General features: G+C 34.6%; 1 protein-coding gene across 3 annotated transcripts in view; it reads left to right on the top strand.

Moving 5' to 3' along the window:
- The window catches only part of LOC106139962 (GATA-binding factor C), a 93,369-nt gene extending 77,787 nt beyond the window's left edge, over positions 1–15,582 (top strand). For all 3 annotated transcript variants that reach the window (XM_013341476.2, XM_013341477.2, XM_013341475.2), the window contains exons 6-8: positions 13,143–13,356; positions 13,713–13,852; positions 14,396–15,582. In XM_013341476.2, coding sequence (XP_013196930.1) covers positions 13,143–13,356; positions 13,713–13,852; positions 14,396–14,422 — 381 coding nt within the window. In that variant the 3' untranslated portion in view covers positions 14,423–15,582. The remainder of the gene's footprint in view (positions 1–13,142; positions 13,357–13,712; positions 13,853–14,395) is intronic.
- The last annotated feature ends 3,481 nt before the right edge of the window (positions 15,583–19,063 follow it).

Here is a 19,063-nt window from a genome sequence, read left to right as displayed (position 1 = left end):
AAATTCATTGATGTCAATTTTAAAGACTGGAAATTAGAATAATTTTAATATCTACCAAAAGCGACCACCGTCAGTTTGGTAATCCCATGGGAACTAATTTCACGTAGATGATTGGACAATATCTCATATTGTTAACAAATCGCCTGGGAGCAATCTAACTCGTAGGCATCAATTGAAAGCGATTGAAAATAAATTATTTATTCTACCACAATCGGCGGTTAATAGGATTACTGTACATGCGTGGGTTCGATTCCTGGGCCGTACCTGCCAACCGCAATAATAACAAAGCGCCCGTCCGTCTGTCCGTGTAACTTTTTATAAATTTGTTTATTTAATTTATCACGCTCGTTTATTCGTTACTTCCTCCATGTTATACTCGATTAGCTTTTTGTGGTTCTTTTTCAACTTTTTTTGACTCGACCTTTGAGGTCCCAATGAATTGGTGTTTTTTTTGCGATTTTTTTTTTTTTTTTTTTGGACAAATTACACTGATTGAGTTAGCCTCGAAGTAAGTTCGACACTTATATTACGAGATACTAACTCAACGATACTATATTTATAATAAATACTTATATAGATAAACATCCAAGACCCAGGCCAATCAGAAAAAGTTCTTTTCTCATCATGCCCTGACCGGGATTCGAACCCGGGACCTCCGGTGTCGCAGACAAGCGTACTACCGCTGCGCCATAGAGGCCGTCAAATTCGATTATACGATACATAGTCGATTATACGATTGTTTTCGATTTTCTTTGCCTTTTAAATTAGTGGGGAGGTAACCACGGTTCATTTGTTATTATCGAAAGGTGTCTTATTAGGTATATCGGATATGTTTTAAAAACTTGCTACATATCAGTTGTAAAAAATAAATAGTTACATACGAAACACATATTTCAGATCCCCATTAAAGCATTTATATAACGAGAGCAATACGTTTCATTCTTATACGTACACAATAAAACACTAAACAAATTAAGTTCCAATAACACATCGGACCTTCTGGTTCCCGATGTCGCCGTTAAGTGCCTCCCATACAAAAGTATTGGATTACCAGTTTGTATAGAGCTCTAGAGAGAGCCCATAATAACAGCTCAAATGATACATTTCGAATACAATGGGGCGATCAATTCAATTTTTGAATCGAGAACGCTCTTCTAGTTTTCATTCTTTTTTTTTACTTTTTATTTCATCTAAAGTGCTGTTTTGTTCAGCCAGCATCCGAGGGAATTTGACAGTCACTGTTTTTTCTGTTATTTTCTTTGGCATTAGAATTTAATGTTAGGTTATGGATACAACTTATCTTTTTTTTACTTTGCAATCTACTTGAAACTATTATGCGACATGATAAGTTGGTTGAATGCGTACCTTACCGATCTATCTGATTATCTGGTGGCGCCTATTTTAACTACACTTACATACGTCTTCCGCTTCATCAGGTAATCACATAAGAATACAACTAGACATAATTGCAACTCATTCTACTTTCAAACAAAGCGATTCGACATGCCTACCGAAGCAAATATCAAAACGCAGTATAAATAAAAGACGGTGCGTTAAATTTACTCATTACATTAGGTACATTACATGTGCTGGCACTGGCTGGCGGCCAAACGGTCGAATGTTATAATGACATCAATTTGAATATTCACCACGAGACAGCTATCCCATTTACATAAGTTCGACCGTTGAATTTTGTGGCGATGCAAATGGCTCGCGCTACACTAATTGCGATGTCCGCAACGTGGAAACAGTTCTTCGTTTAAATATTTCCACCCCTGCTTTAAATCCTAATTAGAAATAACGGGTTTTCTTTTTAATGTTTTCCTACATTTAAAATTTCCAACAGTTCTACTGTTTACAGCATAAATGGAGTGTCTGGTGTACTGAGATAAAGGATCTGCTTACTTCAAACATCAGTCTCTTGTAATCTCTCGGTCTCATCTGTGAGCCTTGATTTTTTTGTATAACTATATAGGTATTTGAATTTTTAAATTCTATTAGTTTATAAACGCCTCGTGGATTATTATACCAAATGAAAAAAATAATATCGTAATAAATAGGATTAACAATTAAGATAAAATTGTAATCACAGAATAGTTCAAACTTTTAACAATCAAATATTGCCATTCTGCAATGTTATTCTAAAAATTACACAATGTTAAGAGTAAATCTGCAAACAAGATTTGATAATGAGCAATGACAAATTTAATACAGATATCAATTAAACTTATCTTTTGATTTCGCAAAATTTAAAGTCGTTAGCGTTATTGGAGTTACAATAATAATTATTATAATTTCAGTTCATAGACTATTTTATAATAATATTGCAATTGCAAATATAGCTGAGGTTAAGTAATCTTAAAGTTTATATCTTTCAAATCACACATTATACGCAATTTGCTATCCTGCAAATATTTAAATTATAAAGTTATGTTAATAGTATTAAAATGAAACAACGCTAACAAAAGAATCTAATTTTGCCAAAAAGTGATCGCATAAATAAAATAAAGGGAATAAAAGCAGGCGTCCGCGCAGTAGGCCGGAAAGATTTTATCTGTTGGCAATACAGAAAAAATGGCGCCCACCGGAAGTGTCCGAGCGGCGCACGGCGCGTTACTATTTTTTCTTTTTTGTTTTAAATGGCTTTTTCCCGGCAGCGTTCGGCCGGAAATGCGTTTGCGTAGAACTGCCCTCTATCGCCGAAAAGCAGTAACTCGGATAAAGTTCGTGCACAATTTTGATTCTTACCTCTGATAAGTTAGAGTATAATTTCTTTTAACTGTGTTTGACTTGGCTGCGTTCGACCGGCCCTGAAGACGCCGTAAGCATAGCGCTAAATAGGATGTTTTTATTCATGAGGTCTTAAGCTCCCATTTTGTTTGTGCGGGGTCCCAGCTGATTTACTGTTTTCGTAATAAATCTAACGAAAATGTGAGGATTATTCACGAAACTATATAAATGTAATTAAATCGTATTTAAGGCATTTTTAAGAACATCAATTCAGATGTTTAAGTGTGAGCTTGGACCGTGACACATAATTTTGGAAACGTTTAAGCCGGCATGTCGGTGTTCAGAGCACCAACGGTTTTTTTGAATAAATTAAGCTTAAATTTAGACAGTCTTTTAAATTGTAAAATTTTTAAGTATTATAAAATAAGTCCAGAAAATAAGCGTTGAATGAGAAATTTTAATTCGATTATTATTATAATTTATTTACTGCAATTGGTAAATGTTATAATCTCTGCGTCGTGACATGTTGTTAATTCGATTAATATTACACGATACTTACGATATGATCGGAAATGCAAAACTGTTATTGCTTTAAACACAATAAAGACAAGTTATTGTGTCTCGGAAATAAAAGAATCAATTGAAGTTTTAAACATATCCTCTATCTGTAGAAATATATATAGATACTTATTATAGAATGTCTTTTTACGGCTTATTAAATGAAGAAAAAGAAAAAAACATTAAAACTATAACAATTTAGAATTTTTTAAATAAATAAATTGAATTCTAGTATAATCCTTTTAGATCACTAAATCTAGTTGAAAAAAGCAATTCATAATCTACGGATATTATTCCAACCAATGGTGTCAAACTAGCTATCATTGAAACAATAATGAGCCTTCAAAACGGCCAGGGCTGGATATTCTGATAAATCTTAAAAATAAATCTTCGTTTGTTGCCATTCCAATTTTGTTGACTACATTTTATTAAAGTACTAAAGCTAAATAATATTATAGCTTAGATTGTACAAGTTACGAAATTGTTTGCTCTATTTGTTCGGTGTCAATACGAAATAGATTTTTATGAAATCAACATACCAAAGTTTATACTGAGTCTGGGTGTATGTTTGTTGGTTTTAGAAAAGCTGAGGTACACCTACATCTGAACAAGAAATACGTTAAACATTTGCACACAAGCGAAGCCGTGGACAGACGCTAGTTTGTAAATAAGCGTTATTCAGTTATTCACATACCTGTAAATTGAAGTGGCAAATCTTTAATTTCAACGTTTATAAAATACTTATTTATGTTAATGCACATTCTTTTTAAAATTTATTCATACATCGCTGATGAGAAACGCTTGGACAATATTAAGACGGAAGTCGTAATAATTAAAATTTTTAATTTTTCAACATATTATGAAAATCTTTAGCAATGTTTCGGTTAGCAACCTTCTAATCTTGTAATTAGGCGGTGAGACAAGTGATACAATCTGAGATCTGGCTCTCCGCCATGCTATCAACGCCATCTACCGTGATCTACGGGCGAACAGAAATAATTTCTAAGTACATTACTGCGCATTACTATGAAAGGGGCATTTGTAAACATACAAGTATAAAATTAAATAGATGACACAGAACTAAATTTACTTCGGATTCCCTGATAATATAGCATAATAATTTAACTTCAAATCGAATGATTAATTTGGAATATTCAAAAGTACAAAAAATATAACCATAGTAAGTCTGATTCTTATTGAGTTTGGTATACACCATACTATATATGCTAGTGTGAGATGCCTGCTGTACCATATATACTTACATTATTGTGCATCCCAACAAAAAGAGTAAGAACATCAACAACCATGAATTTCCAAAAAGCGTTCATTGCTTCGCAGAAAAAATCACAATAAGCGACTTAAGTGACTTCAAGTAGCGGCTATTAACGGACGTTCGAGACAAAGCTGGTAATTAACTGACAGAGTATCAGCCATATTAGTGTAGTCGGTTGATTGCTTCGAGAGAGCCGGGCCGTTACCCCTGTACATCTGTAAACATCTAGATAAACATCTGACGTTTGACACAAAGCGCGGTTGCGAGATAGTATCTCGAACTATCTGTGCCCCTCGCCCCTCACTTCCTTCGTTCCCTAATTATTTATTTATACCCTATCAGAACATCGCTCTGCTCCGGTGCAAGACCGTGCGCAGTTTACTCCAACTCATATTTAGCTGCAGCCTTTATCATTTAGGCGATCTCGCCCACATCAAGAATTAACGCGGTCTATTAATGTCTTAGCGACACAATATGGACGAAGCGTTTGTATTTAAATATTTTTCTCTTGTCCTTTAAGGCATTATCCATTGCAACAATGCTAAACACTCGACGTCAACAAAAGACGTAATCCCTACCTACTCGAAATTTACGTTGTTTTGCTTTTCATAGTTTACAATGATACTTTTGCTTACCGACATAATACCTTTTTCGTAGATCTGATAAACAGAATTATAATATATGTGTAGGTGATAGCAACGACAGCTGAACTTTTAAATATAATTCATAAAATTCCGTTTTACACCGTTACCACACCGGTGAGTCCGAATAATTGGAAAAAAAAAGTTTATGACATCTCACTCGTACAAAGTGGCCTGGCCAAGGTGTAATTTGATTGAAAGCACCAAAAAAGTCTTATAATCATATAATAAGTGGTGGAATAATTACTAGGGGCTTAGGAGCAGGTGCCACAGTGCGCACGCGCCTCGACCGGCTTTTACAACCTCAGACAACACAAGAAATTATTATGATTATACGGAATAAAGAATACGTATTGGGAATGAGTTTTAGCACCGACTTTACTTAAACCTAGTATAAAGTATGCTTAGTTATAGATTTGCAGTTTGAGATGGGTGTTACAAGTGACTAAACATAAGCAAAGTCAGGCAATTACGTATTGCATGCACTAATGTTGGTTTAAATACTAAATGTCCAGGCCACAGAACGTAGCAGTGCGCTTTTTCAATCCAATTTTTTTAATTTTATATATTCCATTTACTTCTTCCTTCAAAAAGGTATTTTTATACCTTTGCTTGTTAGTAAGGCAATGAAAAATTGTTTTCGCGTCCTCACCTTAAAGAAAAATCTCTTAATACAATTTTTTTATTTGTTTATAGAAACTTTATTGTAAACATACTGTAAAGTAAATAGGCGGACTTAGTGCTAAAAGCATTATAATATCAGTCAAACTCAAGTGGGTTTTCTACATGTTTCAACGCTCTTCCCAATAATTACACACTTCGTTTGTTTTATTTCATACTTAATTTTATTGTACACACTTTTTATGATGCTACGTATAAAATGAACTACATGCAATCATTGTAAATGAAAATAATAAAGTAGAAGTATTCTTAAAGTAAAAAACAGTTTATTTCAAGAATACTAAGTACCAATGCATTAGCAATTTAATTTAATTTTTATTCAGAAAATTGATATGTAATTTTTTTAAAAAGCTGTTATCACGACAAAACAACATGGTATATACTGCTTACGAATATATTAACTGCAATATTGCTAGTATCCTACGGCAGTCAAATAAGTAGAGTAAAATTAAAATAAATTGTCAAAATTAGATTAAGTTTGAAAGAAAATTGCATTCCCACAGCACTTCAATAGTGTTGCGTTCACAAAGCTATCGATAATCGGGGAGCTGTTAAAGCTGATGTCGATATCGACAGTTACGAGCTGTGGAGTCGGCGCGTATGAATTAGTGTAGCGTAGTAGCCACATGAGATTTACGGACGTGGTCAGACTCTAATTGGACCGGGTTCGATGCCACGGGCGCGAAACCCAATAATTTATTGTTTTCCATAATTGTTTTTGAGATGTGAACTGGGTGATGCACGGCCACCATATACTATCTTCATTACAAATATTTAAAGCTACCAGGGAGTTAACTCGCACTTTGTGGCTAAGAAGACGTTCACTGAAGTCTATTTAACGATGTTATTCTGCAAATAGGTGAAAATATTTTTTGATTAATGGGATAGGCGATAATCTTGATTTCAAAAATTTTCAATGATTAAATAGATAAGTATCACATATAAAAAAAAAAACGTGTGTTGCAAATTAGGTCTGAAGTAAATAACGTATCGTTATGATAACTTTACTTTAAAAAAAAATGTACCTAAGTATCATCACAATTTGAATCTGATTTATGGTTAATTAAACAACGTTATGATACCACTGATAGTGTCTGCATCGATAATTGCAATTTGTTGATTGTCTTCTCGAGTCAATAATTGAGTAATGACATCTTAATTAACGTCGGTTTAATTAGAGCAAATATTTTTATACTTATTGCGAGCAGATCTCGAAAAATTAAATGTATAGGGCGCGCACTATAAATTGAGTGTGTCGATAAATTTGGCGGGTGTATAAATCGTCATTTCAATTATGGCGGAGTAGCAGCTGTCTGCGCCGGGCGACTACTGCCCGTATTTATTTTAATCACGCGCACACATCAAACATGTCGACTACTTTATCGATATCCCGAGTGCATCCTTAGTTTTGTATTTTTTTTTCTCGTCTAGGAAAATAACTTTTATTTATTTTTGGATGCAATATCTTGCGAGCGATAGACTGACACTATTGCCTTTTTTGCTGAAATTGGAAAATCTATTGCTTATGATTTACTATTGGTATATTATTAATTTATTGTTGATTTTTATATCTGTGCATATTCTCAACTCAGCTCATATTGATCGAGAAAACTAGGTATCGACCTAGGCGTTGTAAGCACTTTTTGCTTGTAAGTTTTACATTACTGTAGTGACTTTTTGGGACAGACTTTATATCACAAGGCCTTAATCCTAAACATACAATGAATTCTGTTAAAAACTTCGTCTGCACTCGGGCGCCGACATTCCGCCCGTGCTAACTGCGCGTAACCAATTTAAAACCAAAAGTACCGCCACTCATGCCATTACACCCGTCAACGAAAACGTCTCGTATGAGTTATGTCACCGCTATTGGCTTTCGTATGGAGCTCAAAAAATGTTATACTTGATGCACAATTTGGTCCAACCCTTTTTAAATGCGCGGTTGGATTTCATCGGACCGATTTAACTTTTCTTTTGGGCTACACGTGTCTATTATATAAATGATAACCATATTCTCCATATTCTAGGTTTCTTACACAAAAGATAGTTCTAAGATTAACTCTTTCTTCATGAAGCCACAAACATTTTCTATGGATCATTTTGTATGGTCAATGCTCAGTATAATTTAATTACAAGGTTTTGGTAATTAATTTATACTGAGCATTGACACAAATCGTGATACCATTTCAACTTTTGATTTAATTTTTTTTTTTCATTTTAACTGAAAAATGTATCATAGGTCTTTTAACCTTCTTCAACCCTTCTCAAAAAAGAGTTTAAACACCCGTAGCACAAAAATGTGAGCGATTCCCCGTACTGTTGCGTGTGGCGGCCGCCGGTGTTGCCCGCTGCGCCCAATTGCCCACACATCGTTTATTTTCCTCCACGCCACATCTACCCCGGCCACGGGACCATTTCGCCTTTTAATTACATCTTTCGACACTCTGATTTGTTTGGCAAGTATTTATTTAGCAAAGGGTAGCCATTTTTGTGAAAGGCAATTTTGATTGCGTTTTTCGATTATTGAACGCTGATGAAGATAAATCTAAATGAACGCTGTCATATCTGTCAATATTTTATCCGAAATCTTAACTACTGTATTAGTACTATCATCATTTTATCTTATAATGCAATTTGTACGAAATAGATGTATCCTATTTTAGATCAGACAATTTCACGGGGCGTTAATTTGAATAATCTTGACGCTTGTACCAAAAGGTCGACATCAAGATCTTTTAGTAGACAATTTTTTATTATAAAGTCAAAGCATGTTATTTAAATCCAAACGGAAGTAAATTAAAAATAAGTAATCTTTCTTTGACATTTTTAAAAGATTTAATTCAAACGTAAAATTAGTTTAGAATATTAAATAAAATAACCAATCACATCAAGCAGAGATGATAGGGAAAAATAGCTTAATAAACTACTCTGTTTTCCACAGGATTATTTACCCAAATAATGGGTAAACAGAGCCCATGTGGCTATATTGCATCGGATCAGCGCATATTATGCGTGCAAATTACGCTCATTATTAAATAAATAATGTTTCCAACATCGGGTGGTAAAAACGTCACATAATAGCACTATCAACGCCAATACAGCCATTCAATAGCTTTTTCGTGTGATTGCTATTAATTTTTTGCAATTAATTGATCAGTAATTAATAATTTTGTCGCGTTTAAAGTCTATTCATTGTGTTTTGTTTTATGATTGCTTGATTTTTGCTAATTAGTTAACATAAATAAATAAACCTATAATAAAGTGTTACTGTAACTGATAGGCTATTATTGATTTATTAGCTTTTGTCAGTTCACACATTTACCCATTTAGGCATCACACTCTCATCTGATAGACTTTGGCATAAATTATATCAGTATATGGATCGACATGAAAAAAAAAAATAATTTAGAGCGTGAAGAAATAAAAAAGAACAATAATATTTTAATATTTAGCAATTACGAAAAAATATAGCAAATTCCAAAATTTACACCTTGCAAGCAATTTAGAATGCAGACGCTAACCTACTAGGCTTTCTAGGAAAATGGTTGGCCGTTGTGGCGCTCCGTTTTCCAAGGCATTGTAGTTTGAGCCTGTTATTTTCCCATTTGACTGGTTTTATGGCTCTGTTAGTATTACCAGATGGGGGCAGATAACGTAATAATTTGCGCATTCTCCGTTCTAGAAACCTAACATAATTATTCGCACGCACAACTAAAGGATCGCGCGCGAATATTCAGCGCACTTAACCATTCATTGCTGGTTTGGTACCGCGTTAAAAATAAACTGTTCATACTTAATAGTCAATGTGTACGATGGTGTAGGCAGTGTTCATACTGAAGTTTAATTACTCAACACGCTTCTACGCGCCACGAATGCACTTTTGTGCATATCAGTCCATCTGCAGACTGTCTTATGTTTGTTTGAAACGAGTTTATTTCACAAGGGAGAACTGACATAAAATTTATGAAAACTGGATGAAGTAGTAAAAAAATATACACAAAACTCTAATCGTATCACTCCATCTTTTATACCATAAAATGAAACGAAATGACTTATGTATTTGGAAGATAGCATAATAATTTCACAAGTTACGTAAATTAAGGATAGAGTCAGGAGATCAAATAGATGAGAGAAAGATTGTATTGTATTAGTAATTAAATATTCACATAATAATATGTTGAAGTAACAGTAGGCTGTCAAGACAATGAAAACATTCTGTTATATTTTAAACTCCCTCTTGGTTCATCGAAATCATACCACAAACATTTTCACAAATAACTTCTTGCACTCTAGTAAAGGATTCTTGCGATAGGTTAGGATAGGTTAGCAAACTGTCACTATCTGAATATATCCCGTAAGATGGGACATATGGATGCACTACTCTACTACAAAATCAAAACGGTTCTTACATCTATCATCAGTTTATCTTGTCTCAATTGCTTGCAAGTTAGAATTTATTCTTATGTAAACCCAAAATCAAGTAAGTAAGGTGAATATTTCAAGAAACTGTAGAAGTCCATACATAATATAGTATCTACAGTTATCGCAAACATTATATATGTAAGTCAAAACTTATGTTAAACAAACACAATGTTGCATGTTAAGGACGCATATGTAAGTTGCAGGATTCATTGCAATGTGAGTGCAATTATGACTGTGTTTAGGAACATTAAATGTTTGGATGTATATGCTTTTTGTCAATTTCTTAATTTACGAATGAGTGGGATGGTAAGTGATTATTAAAAATTTTTAGTGACCAATTTGTTTACCACTGTAAACAAGTTGGTTGGTTGAACAAAGCTTAGATGTTTTCAACTTTAAACGCTTTTCAAAGGATTATTTTTTATGTACAAACGGTACTTAAACAAATAACACTAGGTACTATAGAAATTAAAATAATATAAGACAATAGAAATTCCATTTTGTTCCAGTTGCAAAGCTCTCAAAAAATCTTAGAAATAAGCTGAAATATTTAAACCACAACTATCAGTTGCGACATCACATTCACCAGTATTTATTACGTCTATAGTCTCATATTATTCTGAATCCTGTCATACGGGCATACTCGATGCACCATCAATGTCAATGTACTCTATATATCTAACTATATGTGTACTAACAGAGTGAGAATGGCCAGTTGGTAATTAACCTGACATAATAGATGGTTATTACGCAATCCTGACGGAATATACTGACTGTCGTGTATACCATACCACATCTCGTTTACCATCTACTATGTACTAGTGTCTACATAATTATGTTATTCTATTACAGATTTTCCATTACTGTCATAATAGTCTTTGATTTTGCTTTCCTTCTTGCATACAACGTCTTATTCAGAATCTTTTATTAAGAAAAGATTAGTATTTTGTTTAACTTTAACCAAAGATAAAATAACCGTTATTTGAATAAATTAAACAGCAATATCTTCTGAAATTTCGTAATCATAGTGTTTTCAAGATTTTTGGTTTAGATAACCTAGTCTGATCATCACCAATAGTTAAATCCTGAGCTCTAAACTTGTAACCGCCATCTTTACAGCATGACAAATGACTACAATAATAATAAAGATATTCCACAATTCTACTGTCGCAATTTCTCATAGACCTACACAAGATGCTAGAACAAACAATACCTTTTCCACCTCCACTTGGCTCAGGCTTTGCATTGACCTAATTCCCGCAAAATCTGCCGCCATGTGCGTTAATGTTAATGCATTTTATATTGGATGAATTGGTAGGGCGACGGCGCGGTATGCAGTTGGTGGGCGATTCGCGGTAGCGTATTAGGGACAAATTGTCACGTGACATGTACTGCTAGAGAAAATTGTGCACTTTGCTCCTTTGTAGGATGAGCATTTGTTGTGAATGTGACCTTAGTTCGAGTAAAAGCTGAAAAGATATCCAAAATTGTGTTGGATTGGGCCCTGGAAATGATTCTTGATATGGCACCGCTAATTGATGTAGTGCACACTCGGTAGTGTACACGCAGTAGTCACTCTTCCAAAATATTTATTTATTTATTATTAATTTAATTACTGATGCTGTACCTTTTTGCAGTAGACTATGGCTTTAGTGATATTAATACTAAGTTACTAAGTAAATACCACAGTGCAATTATGGAATTATATACATCAACCTTTGCCCTCCACAAAAACCATTTCAATTGCAAATTGTCCAAAAAGAAGCAAGAATCAGGTCATGCGCATGGCTGGCGCGGCGAGGGCAACGCAATCGTGCGTTTGCGCATACGCCGGCAACTTCCATGGAAGGCGATGAATAACTCATTGTCCGTCCGTCCGTCCTGACGCACGGTTCTCGGAAACGCATGCCAGAAAGTGACCGAGATATTTGACCCGACACTTTTAGAGAAATTGCATCGCAATGAAAGAAACAGCAATTATAATGTTCCACTCTGATTTGTATGCGCCTGTTGCGTTTCGGTTTGACGATTGAAATTGAATGTATGACTTCCATATTTGCCTTGTCATCTATAATTTAAGAGTCACAATAAGAGATAATATTTTGCTTTGAACTTTACGATTAAAGTATCATTGTCGATTCAGGAGCAACAATGTATTTAGAAGCTGCAAATAGATTTGACCCAACAGAAAAATAGCTTCCAATTTGTCAAGAAATGTAGAGGGAAAAGCAGTAGAGTGCTTTAACCTCACATACGTCACCTTGGATTCCCACCGATGTGTGCATAGCTGCAATAATTAGGATGCGCCGCGGGTCTGCTCACATGTCGCCGCTCCACTCCAAACAACTAAATATTCGCACACGACTATTGTGACCACTTTATGGTTTCGGCGAGCCTTTATTCTTACTGTTTAGCATTCTAAATTGGTGCCGCTTAAGTTTTTTCATACGCCTAATGTCATGTCGCAGTAATAAAACGGAATATGACAAACGGGAAACCGCGTGATTCAACATGGGGCAATTATGGTCTTACCCGCATTGAATACGATTCAGGCGCAATTAAAATTTATGTTTGTTTGCGCGTATTGCAATTTGCCCAATATTATCTTTGGCGACGTGCAGTGTATTCTTAAAAATAACTTATCAATTTTTATTTATATAAACATGACTTAGCTTTAATTGGGAGCGGAAACACTCTTTATTTACACTTGATGATTAGCAGCAGCCCTTATTTAGTCATGTATGGTACGAAATCTACGGGAAAACTTGGGAGTGTACTGCACTGCATTCCAAAGTCAATTAACAACATCAAATTAATATATCATTTTTTGTCAACAGGTAAATCGGCCACTAACGATGAAGAAAGAAGGTATTCAAACTCGGAACCGCAAGTTAAGCAGTAAGAGTAAGAAGAAGAAGGGCGGTATGGGGATGGGTGGGGGCGGCGCATGCGCACTGGCACTAGGAGGCGTCATGGGCGACATGATCAAGCCGCTCGGAGACGCTACCAAAGGCTTCGGCGGTTCGGCGTTCCCCTCTGCTATGGATTTCGGTAAGAATTTCTTGTTTTCCTTTACTTTGTTTCTACTTTTCCTTATATTTTTCTAAAACATAGATGGTTGGTGATACTAAAAGTAATAACGGTTTTCTTAATAATGTCAGGATCTACAAAACAAAAAATAATAATAAGACAGGCGCAATAGTGTAATGAAATGAGAAACTGGTTATTTTTTTAGAAATAAAATACTAATAAAAACTTAATAAAAAAAATTCTCTATAATAATTTTCCAAGATTTTTTATACTGTATATTTCTTAGATAAATGAGCTAGCTATCTAAGGTGTTAGACATATTCTTCCAAAGACTCATACCTCAGAATTTTAATACTAATTTTCTCTTTATCCTCCAGGTCAGCATCAAGTAGGCCTTGTCCACCCAGCGGCGGCTCACATGTCGCACTGGTACGGGGCGCCGCACCAGGGCTTCGCCCCACCACCGGCGTCCCATAACCCATACCATCATCACCACCTCGCGCAGTTAAACTCTATGGTAAGCCAATAATTAGCCAATTGAATAGTTTTAGAGGGTTTTTTTTTCGCTTTTATTTCCACCTAGCACTATGTAGGAAGGATCAATAATACAAGATTAAATAAATTTGTATATCATTTGCTTTAGTTTAAATGCTTAGTCTTAAGTCTAAAAAAAACTTTTATTCGGACCTTTATTGCTTTAAATATATTTTTTAGATACTTTCTTAGCAGATAACTTTGATAACAATGTGCGCGTAACTTTCTCAGCGGTTTTGAATATGCTTAGTTTTGATTTTAATACATACCTACATATAATCACGTCTATATCCCTTGCGGGGTAGATAGAGCTAACAGTCTTGAAAATACTGATAGGCTACGATCAGCTGTTACTGATAGAATTTTAATGCAACAGTCAATAAAATTCCATTTTTTTAACTTAAGTATTCAGAAGATTAATCAAAAACATTAGATAAGTTACGGAAAAGATTAGATTAGATAAGGATTATTAGATGTAGGCAATATTTGTAATGGTAACTTAATACTATTTTCTTTTTCTTTACAGACGGGCTGGAGGAGTGAATATACGTGATAAGTCAACTATAATCGATCGCAACCCACTTGGATACTGTAGATATGTATTAAAAGCATACGAATAACCGTCCTGTTGGGCGCACCGAATTGACCATACGTGTATCGGTCACCGAGTACGCGATACTTGGTACGCTGTGATTATCACATACTAGATACTAATACTACGACGTAACGTCGCAACTCTACGCATCACACTTTTATAAGACTGTAAAAGAATTGACGTTTGTTAATTTATACAAACAAATTTGAATTTCGAAATCACTTTCCCAGTCTGACCCATTGAAGTTTGTTATTCCGTGATCGGTCCCCTAACAAGTATTAACTAAGTGTGTTTTACATGAAGTAACTAGCGAAATTGTACAGTATTATAATATAATTAAGGTCGAAGTCGGCTTATACGATAAATAAGTATAGTTCAAAGTTAAATAATAATTTGTGTATTTGTACATATCTTATTAAGTTATATTCCGTTCCTGTAAATTGTTTCGTAATTTTGTATTTAATTTGAAAGGTTCGGTTCGCTATAGGAATTGTGATGTGTTCAGAGAAATTATTCCCAGAGATATTTTTCTTTTTGTACATTTTATTTTTGTAGTTTGTATTGAATGAAAATGCAATAGTAATTTATGTATGTATAGTTGTAATCATGCAAACTGTAAATAATAGCTGTTTTATTAGTGAAGTAACGCGAACTGAATATGAGGATATCAACTGTTAACAAAGACGGTCGAGGCAGGTCACTGAATTGGTAATTTCATCAGTATTATAATTGTAATATTTTGGTTTAACACAAAAATTAAATAATTTTGTATCGCTATACCATTTTAAAATTAAGATTGAGTGGCCATAAATTGTTCAATCGTGTTAGTGAATACAGTAAATAAATTAAAGGCAATTTTTTTTTCTTAGACTTACAAAATTGCAGTATTCACGAACATGATCTCGGAACCCCAAAACGTGTACATAAGGAATGTAAATGAACCCAGTAGAGATAAAAGGAATCATTGTAAGACTATCGAAATAAAGTGTAAATTAGTGGTCACTGCAGAACAGCCTATAACGATATCCCGTACCTAAAATTTTTAGTTTATAAAACAAAAATTGTGAAGTTGTGTATTTTAAATGAAATTGTGAATAAATTATCAATATTGATATTAATATACTTTTCATTTCTACGAACTCCTATTTATAATACCATTACTATTGAAATAAACAGAATAAAGTAAGTTTGATATTCCCTTAGAACTTAACTAAGAGACAGCCTTATCTGGGGTAACGAAAATAAATTAAGGTCTGCTTTACACCAGTCAACTGTAAACTCCCCCAAATAGAAAGAAAATTTCAATGGCCATCCAATTACTCCGTCTTAAACATCGTCCACCATAAGTCACCGGATCAATTCCGCCATTCCGTAGAAAAAGTCGTCCAAAAGTCGCGCTTATCTCGCGGCAAATTGAAAATGCAGCCGCCCGTGAGATTGTGACGCAACGGCCTGCCTGCGACATATGGACCTATTCAATTTTAATCGCATTTCAGAAGAATGGACATCGGATAAAAGTACGTATAAATGCGGCCGTCCCGCGACGATAGGCCACTTAATAAGCTGGTTTTATTTGCGGTTACACCGCGCCGGATTTAAGGGCGACATTGTTCGTGCACAATTAATGTTTGCGATTCGTCTTTTTCAGTTGCCCTTCCTGTCTACACACTTATACGGTTCGCTTGAGAAGTTCTAAGTCTAATAGGATTTTATATTTTTTATTTCAAAAAGTTGCTGCTATATTTGCAATTTAAGTCGCAATAAAGATTAGGTACCCAAACCGGTGCGGTATTCCAAGCAAAGACTTCAGACAGAGGGGCATAAGTCACCGGTGCAGCGTGATATATGTGCCGCTAGCGCGGGAAAAAATGTCGCGCGACAAAAACGCGGCATCACTCCACCAGATTTATGGCGGGCTACATTGCGGAATATTCGAGAACACTGCGCCCGCGAGCTGGCAACACTGATACCCCCCGATGTGATGGAACTTCGCACCTCTTTAAATTACGGCTATGCACGAGTATTTCGGTATGTTGATACAGGGATTCCTACACCTCTCTGTATAAGCATTCGTTACTTCATCATTTATTATTGCAAGTGCGATACACCTCGAATCGAGTTAAATATATTCAAACTTCTTATTGGATTGAATCAATCGGTTACAGGTTTGAACAATAGTGTATATTATAATAACAAATCACCTTGTCGAAATCACTTTCTCGATATGATACTTACAGTATTTTCATTGTGACTATAATGTTACAACAGTTTAGAAATAAAATAATTTGGGTTACTTACTTAAAAATCATTAAAGTTAATAAGCATAGTATGCGTTTTATTTATATAAATGATTTTTTTACAATCTAGAAATTATTAATTTTGCAACATCTAATTTTAGCTAACTGCGTAATTCAATTAAAATCTAACACAAGGCAAGTACATTAAATAATAGCATGATTGTATTAAAATTACATGAAAGTGTACTTAGCTCATAATCAGACAGATCTCGACACCTGAAAAGAGATCGTGGTCGCACGAAGATGGCGCCATCTGACGAGAAACGCCTTGAGAAAATAAAACCTATTATACCTATTGTTCCCCCTTCTGGTTTTCACACCTATGGGAACCTTCGGACTAGGATCTCAATTAGCAAAGTGCCATTTTCTGTTATAGAAAAAGTTAAATAAGTTATTATGATACATATCTTGCAATTATAACTTGTATGTAAGTAGAGCTCTAGCTTTTGTCTGGTATCAAAATAAAAGGTCTATTATGTGGTTTCTTTCTCACCTTCAACAAAACATTTTGCTTTATGAGTAAGTGAAAATAATTATCACTAAATAATTATTCAGAAATGAATCAATATACTCGTTTTAAATTTGAATGATGTCCATAGTAATGTCAAATACGCGATTCATTTGTAATGTGTAAGAGCAATGAGAGCAATGTTTGAAGAGATTGACGTTGAGAAGTCAAGTCAACTTTTGGTAAGCACTTAATGCAAGTTTTGTCAATTTGACAAAATCAAATAAAATGGTATTTCATCGTCAAACTAAGAACGACCGGCTATACATATAAATAAGTCGATTTAAAGTGTCCAAGAGCAACCCCACAAATCCTATAAGGACGCAGTCATAGCGCGCAGTGAATCGTGAGTAAAGGATCGTCCACACTTGAGTACGCCGCTATCCGTCTGATCCGGGAATCAATCTCGCGCTTATCTCGCTGACCCCGCGCTAGACGAATGTCACGACACATTTGACTTGCTCTTGAATTTTTAAGGGCTATTTTTTATGGACAATGAAAGGATTAGTGTCTGTATCAATATTTTCATACTAATGTTAAAAAAGAGAATATTTATGTTTGTAATGAACAAATGTATAAAAAGATTTCACCGGTGATGATCAAATTTGGTAAGTACAAAGATGGACCTTTAGTAAAAATAAGTTATGAGCTGTTTCGGTAACATCACAGTTGATTCAGTTCTTTTAGTATTTTTTTTACAATAAGCAATATAAAGCTACAATGTGAAAACATAAGATATCGTGTACAATTTATAATTCAAATAAAATCCAAGCTACAAAAAGTTTTAAAACTAAACAAATATTCTGAAAATCACACTTTTTATAAATTCTTAGATCGAAGGGTCTGCCGGGAACAACTAGCGAAATAAAGCTTGTTATTCGATTCGCGGACCCAAAACAATTCATTACAGTTAATCGAATGGGATTGCTATATGATCCAGCGATCATTCGGCGGGTTAGTGCCGTGTCGCTGCCCGCGAGGTGCGACCCGGGTGCTGTGTGCCCGGGTTTGACCGCTCCGATCGAGTGTGAACGCTCCTTTATTGCGTCCTAAGGCTTTTGTATAAAGATTGGATTTTGATGAGAATGCAGTTTGAGTAGTTTTTGACAATGATAAGTTTTAATGTTTTAGATATTTATAGTACCTACTGATTGTAGGTATTTATGCGTAGAATACGATGTAAGACTTCAAAGCTTGAAAATACATATATTTCGGGAATTTGATTTATCTTAGAAATTTGGATTTCGTAGATAACATCGCATTTATCTTGGCCGGTCATTGGACGTCAAGTATATAAAATTTTAATTACCTACCGGGAATTCTGAAAAACTGAAATTCGATCCAGCTAACGATTTTTCCGAAAACTAATGAATAAGGTATGAGCTAATAAAATTTCATTGTTTACAGTTAACCCATCCAAACAAGCATTAAATTTTTAATACATTTCACCCGATCATTAACAAAGTAATAAACGGTGACAGAACCAGTCCCATCTCTTGTTAGAATCATAGAATCTGTTCTGAGAAGTCCTCCTATGAGATAACAAATCACAGATCGTTATAAATTAAACAAGAACGATTACATACCTGTTTGGGATCCTACACGGCGCGGGATTAAAAATAAATGTAGGCACATCATCGATTGACATTTGAAATGTACATATACGCTTATCGTGATTTTTAGGTATGTATGTAGCTTCTGAATTGTAAAAAATATCTGGTTTATTGACAGCGACATAAGGCGTCATTTCTTGGTACTTTGTTGTTAATTAGCTTGATCGAATGATATCTGTTG

Source organism: Amyelois transitella, chromosome 7, assembly GCF_032362555.1.
Source record: "Amyelois transitella isolate CPQ chromosome 7, ilAmyTran1.1, whole genome shotgun sequence".
Classification (NCBI taxonomy): domain Eukaryota; kingdom Metazoa; phylum Arthropoda; class Insecta; order Lepidoptera; family Pyralidae; genus Amyelois; species Amyelois transitella.
Note: the sequence above shows the minus strand (reverse complement) of the source record. Positions and strands in the feature narration are given on the sequence as shown.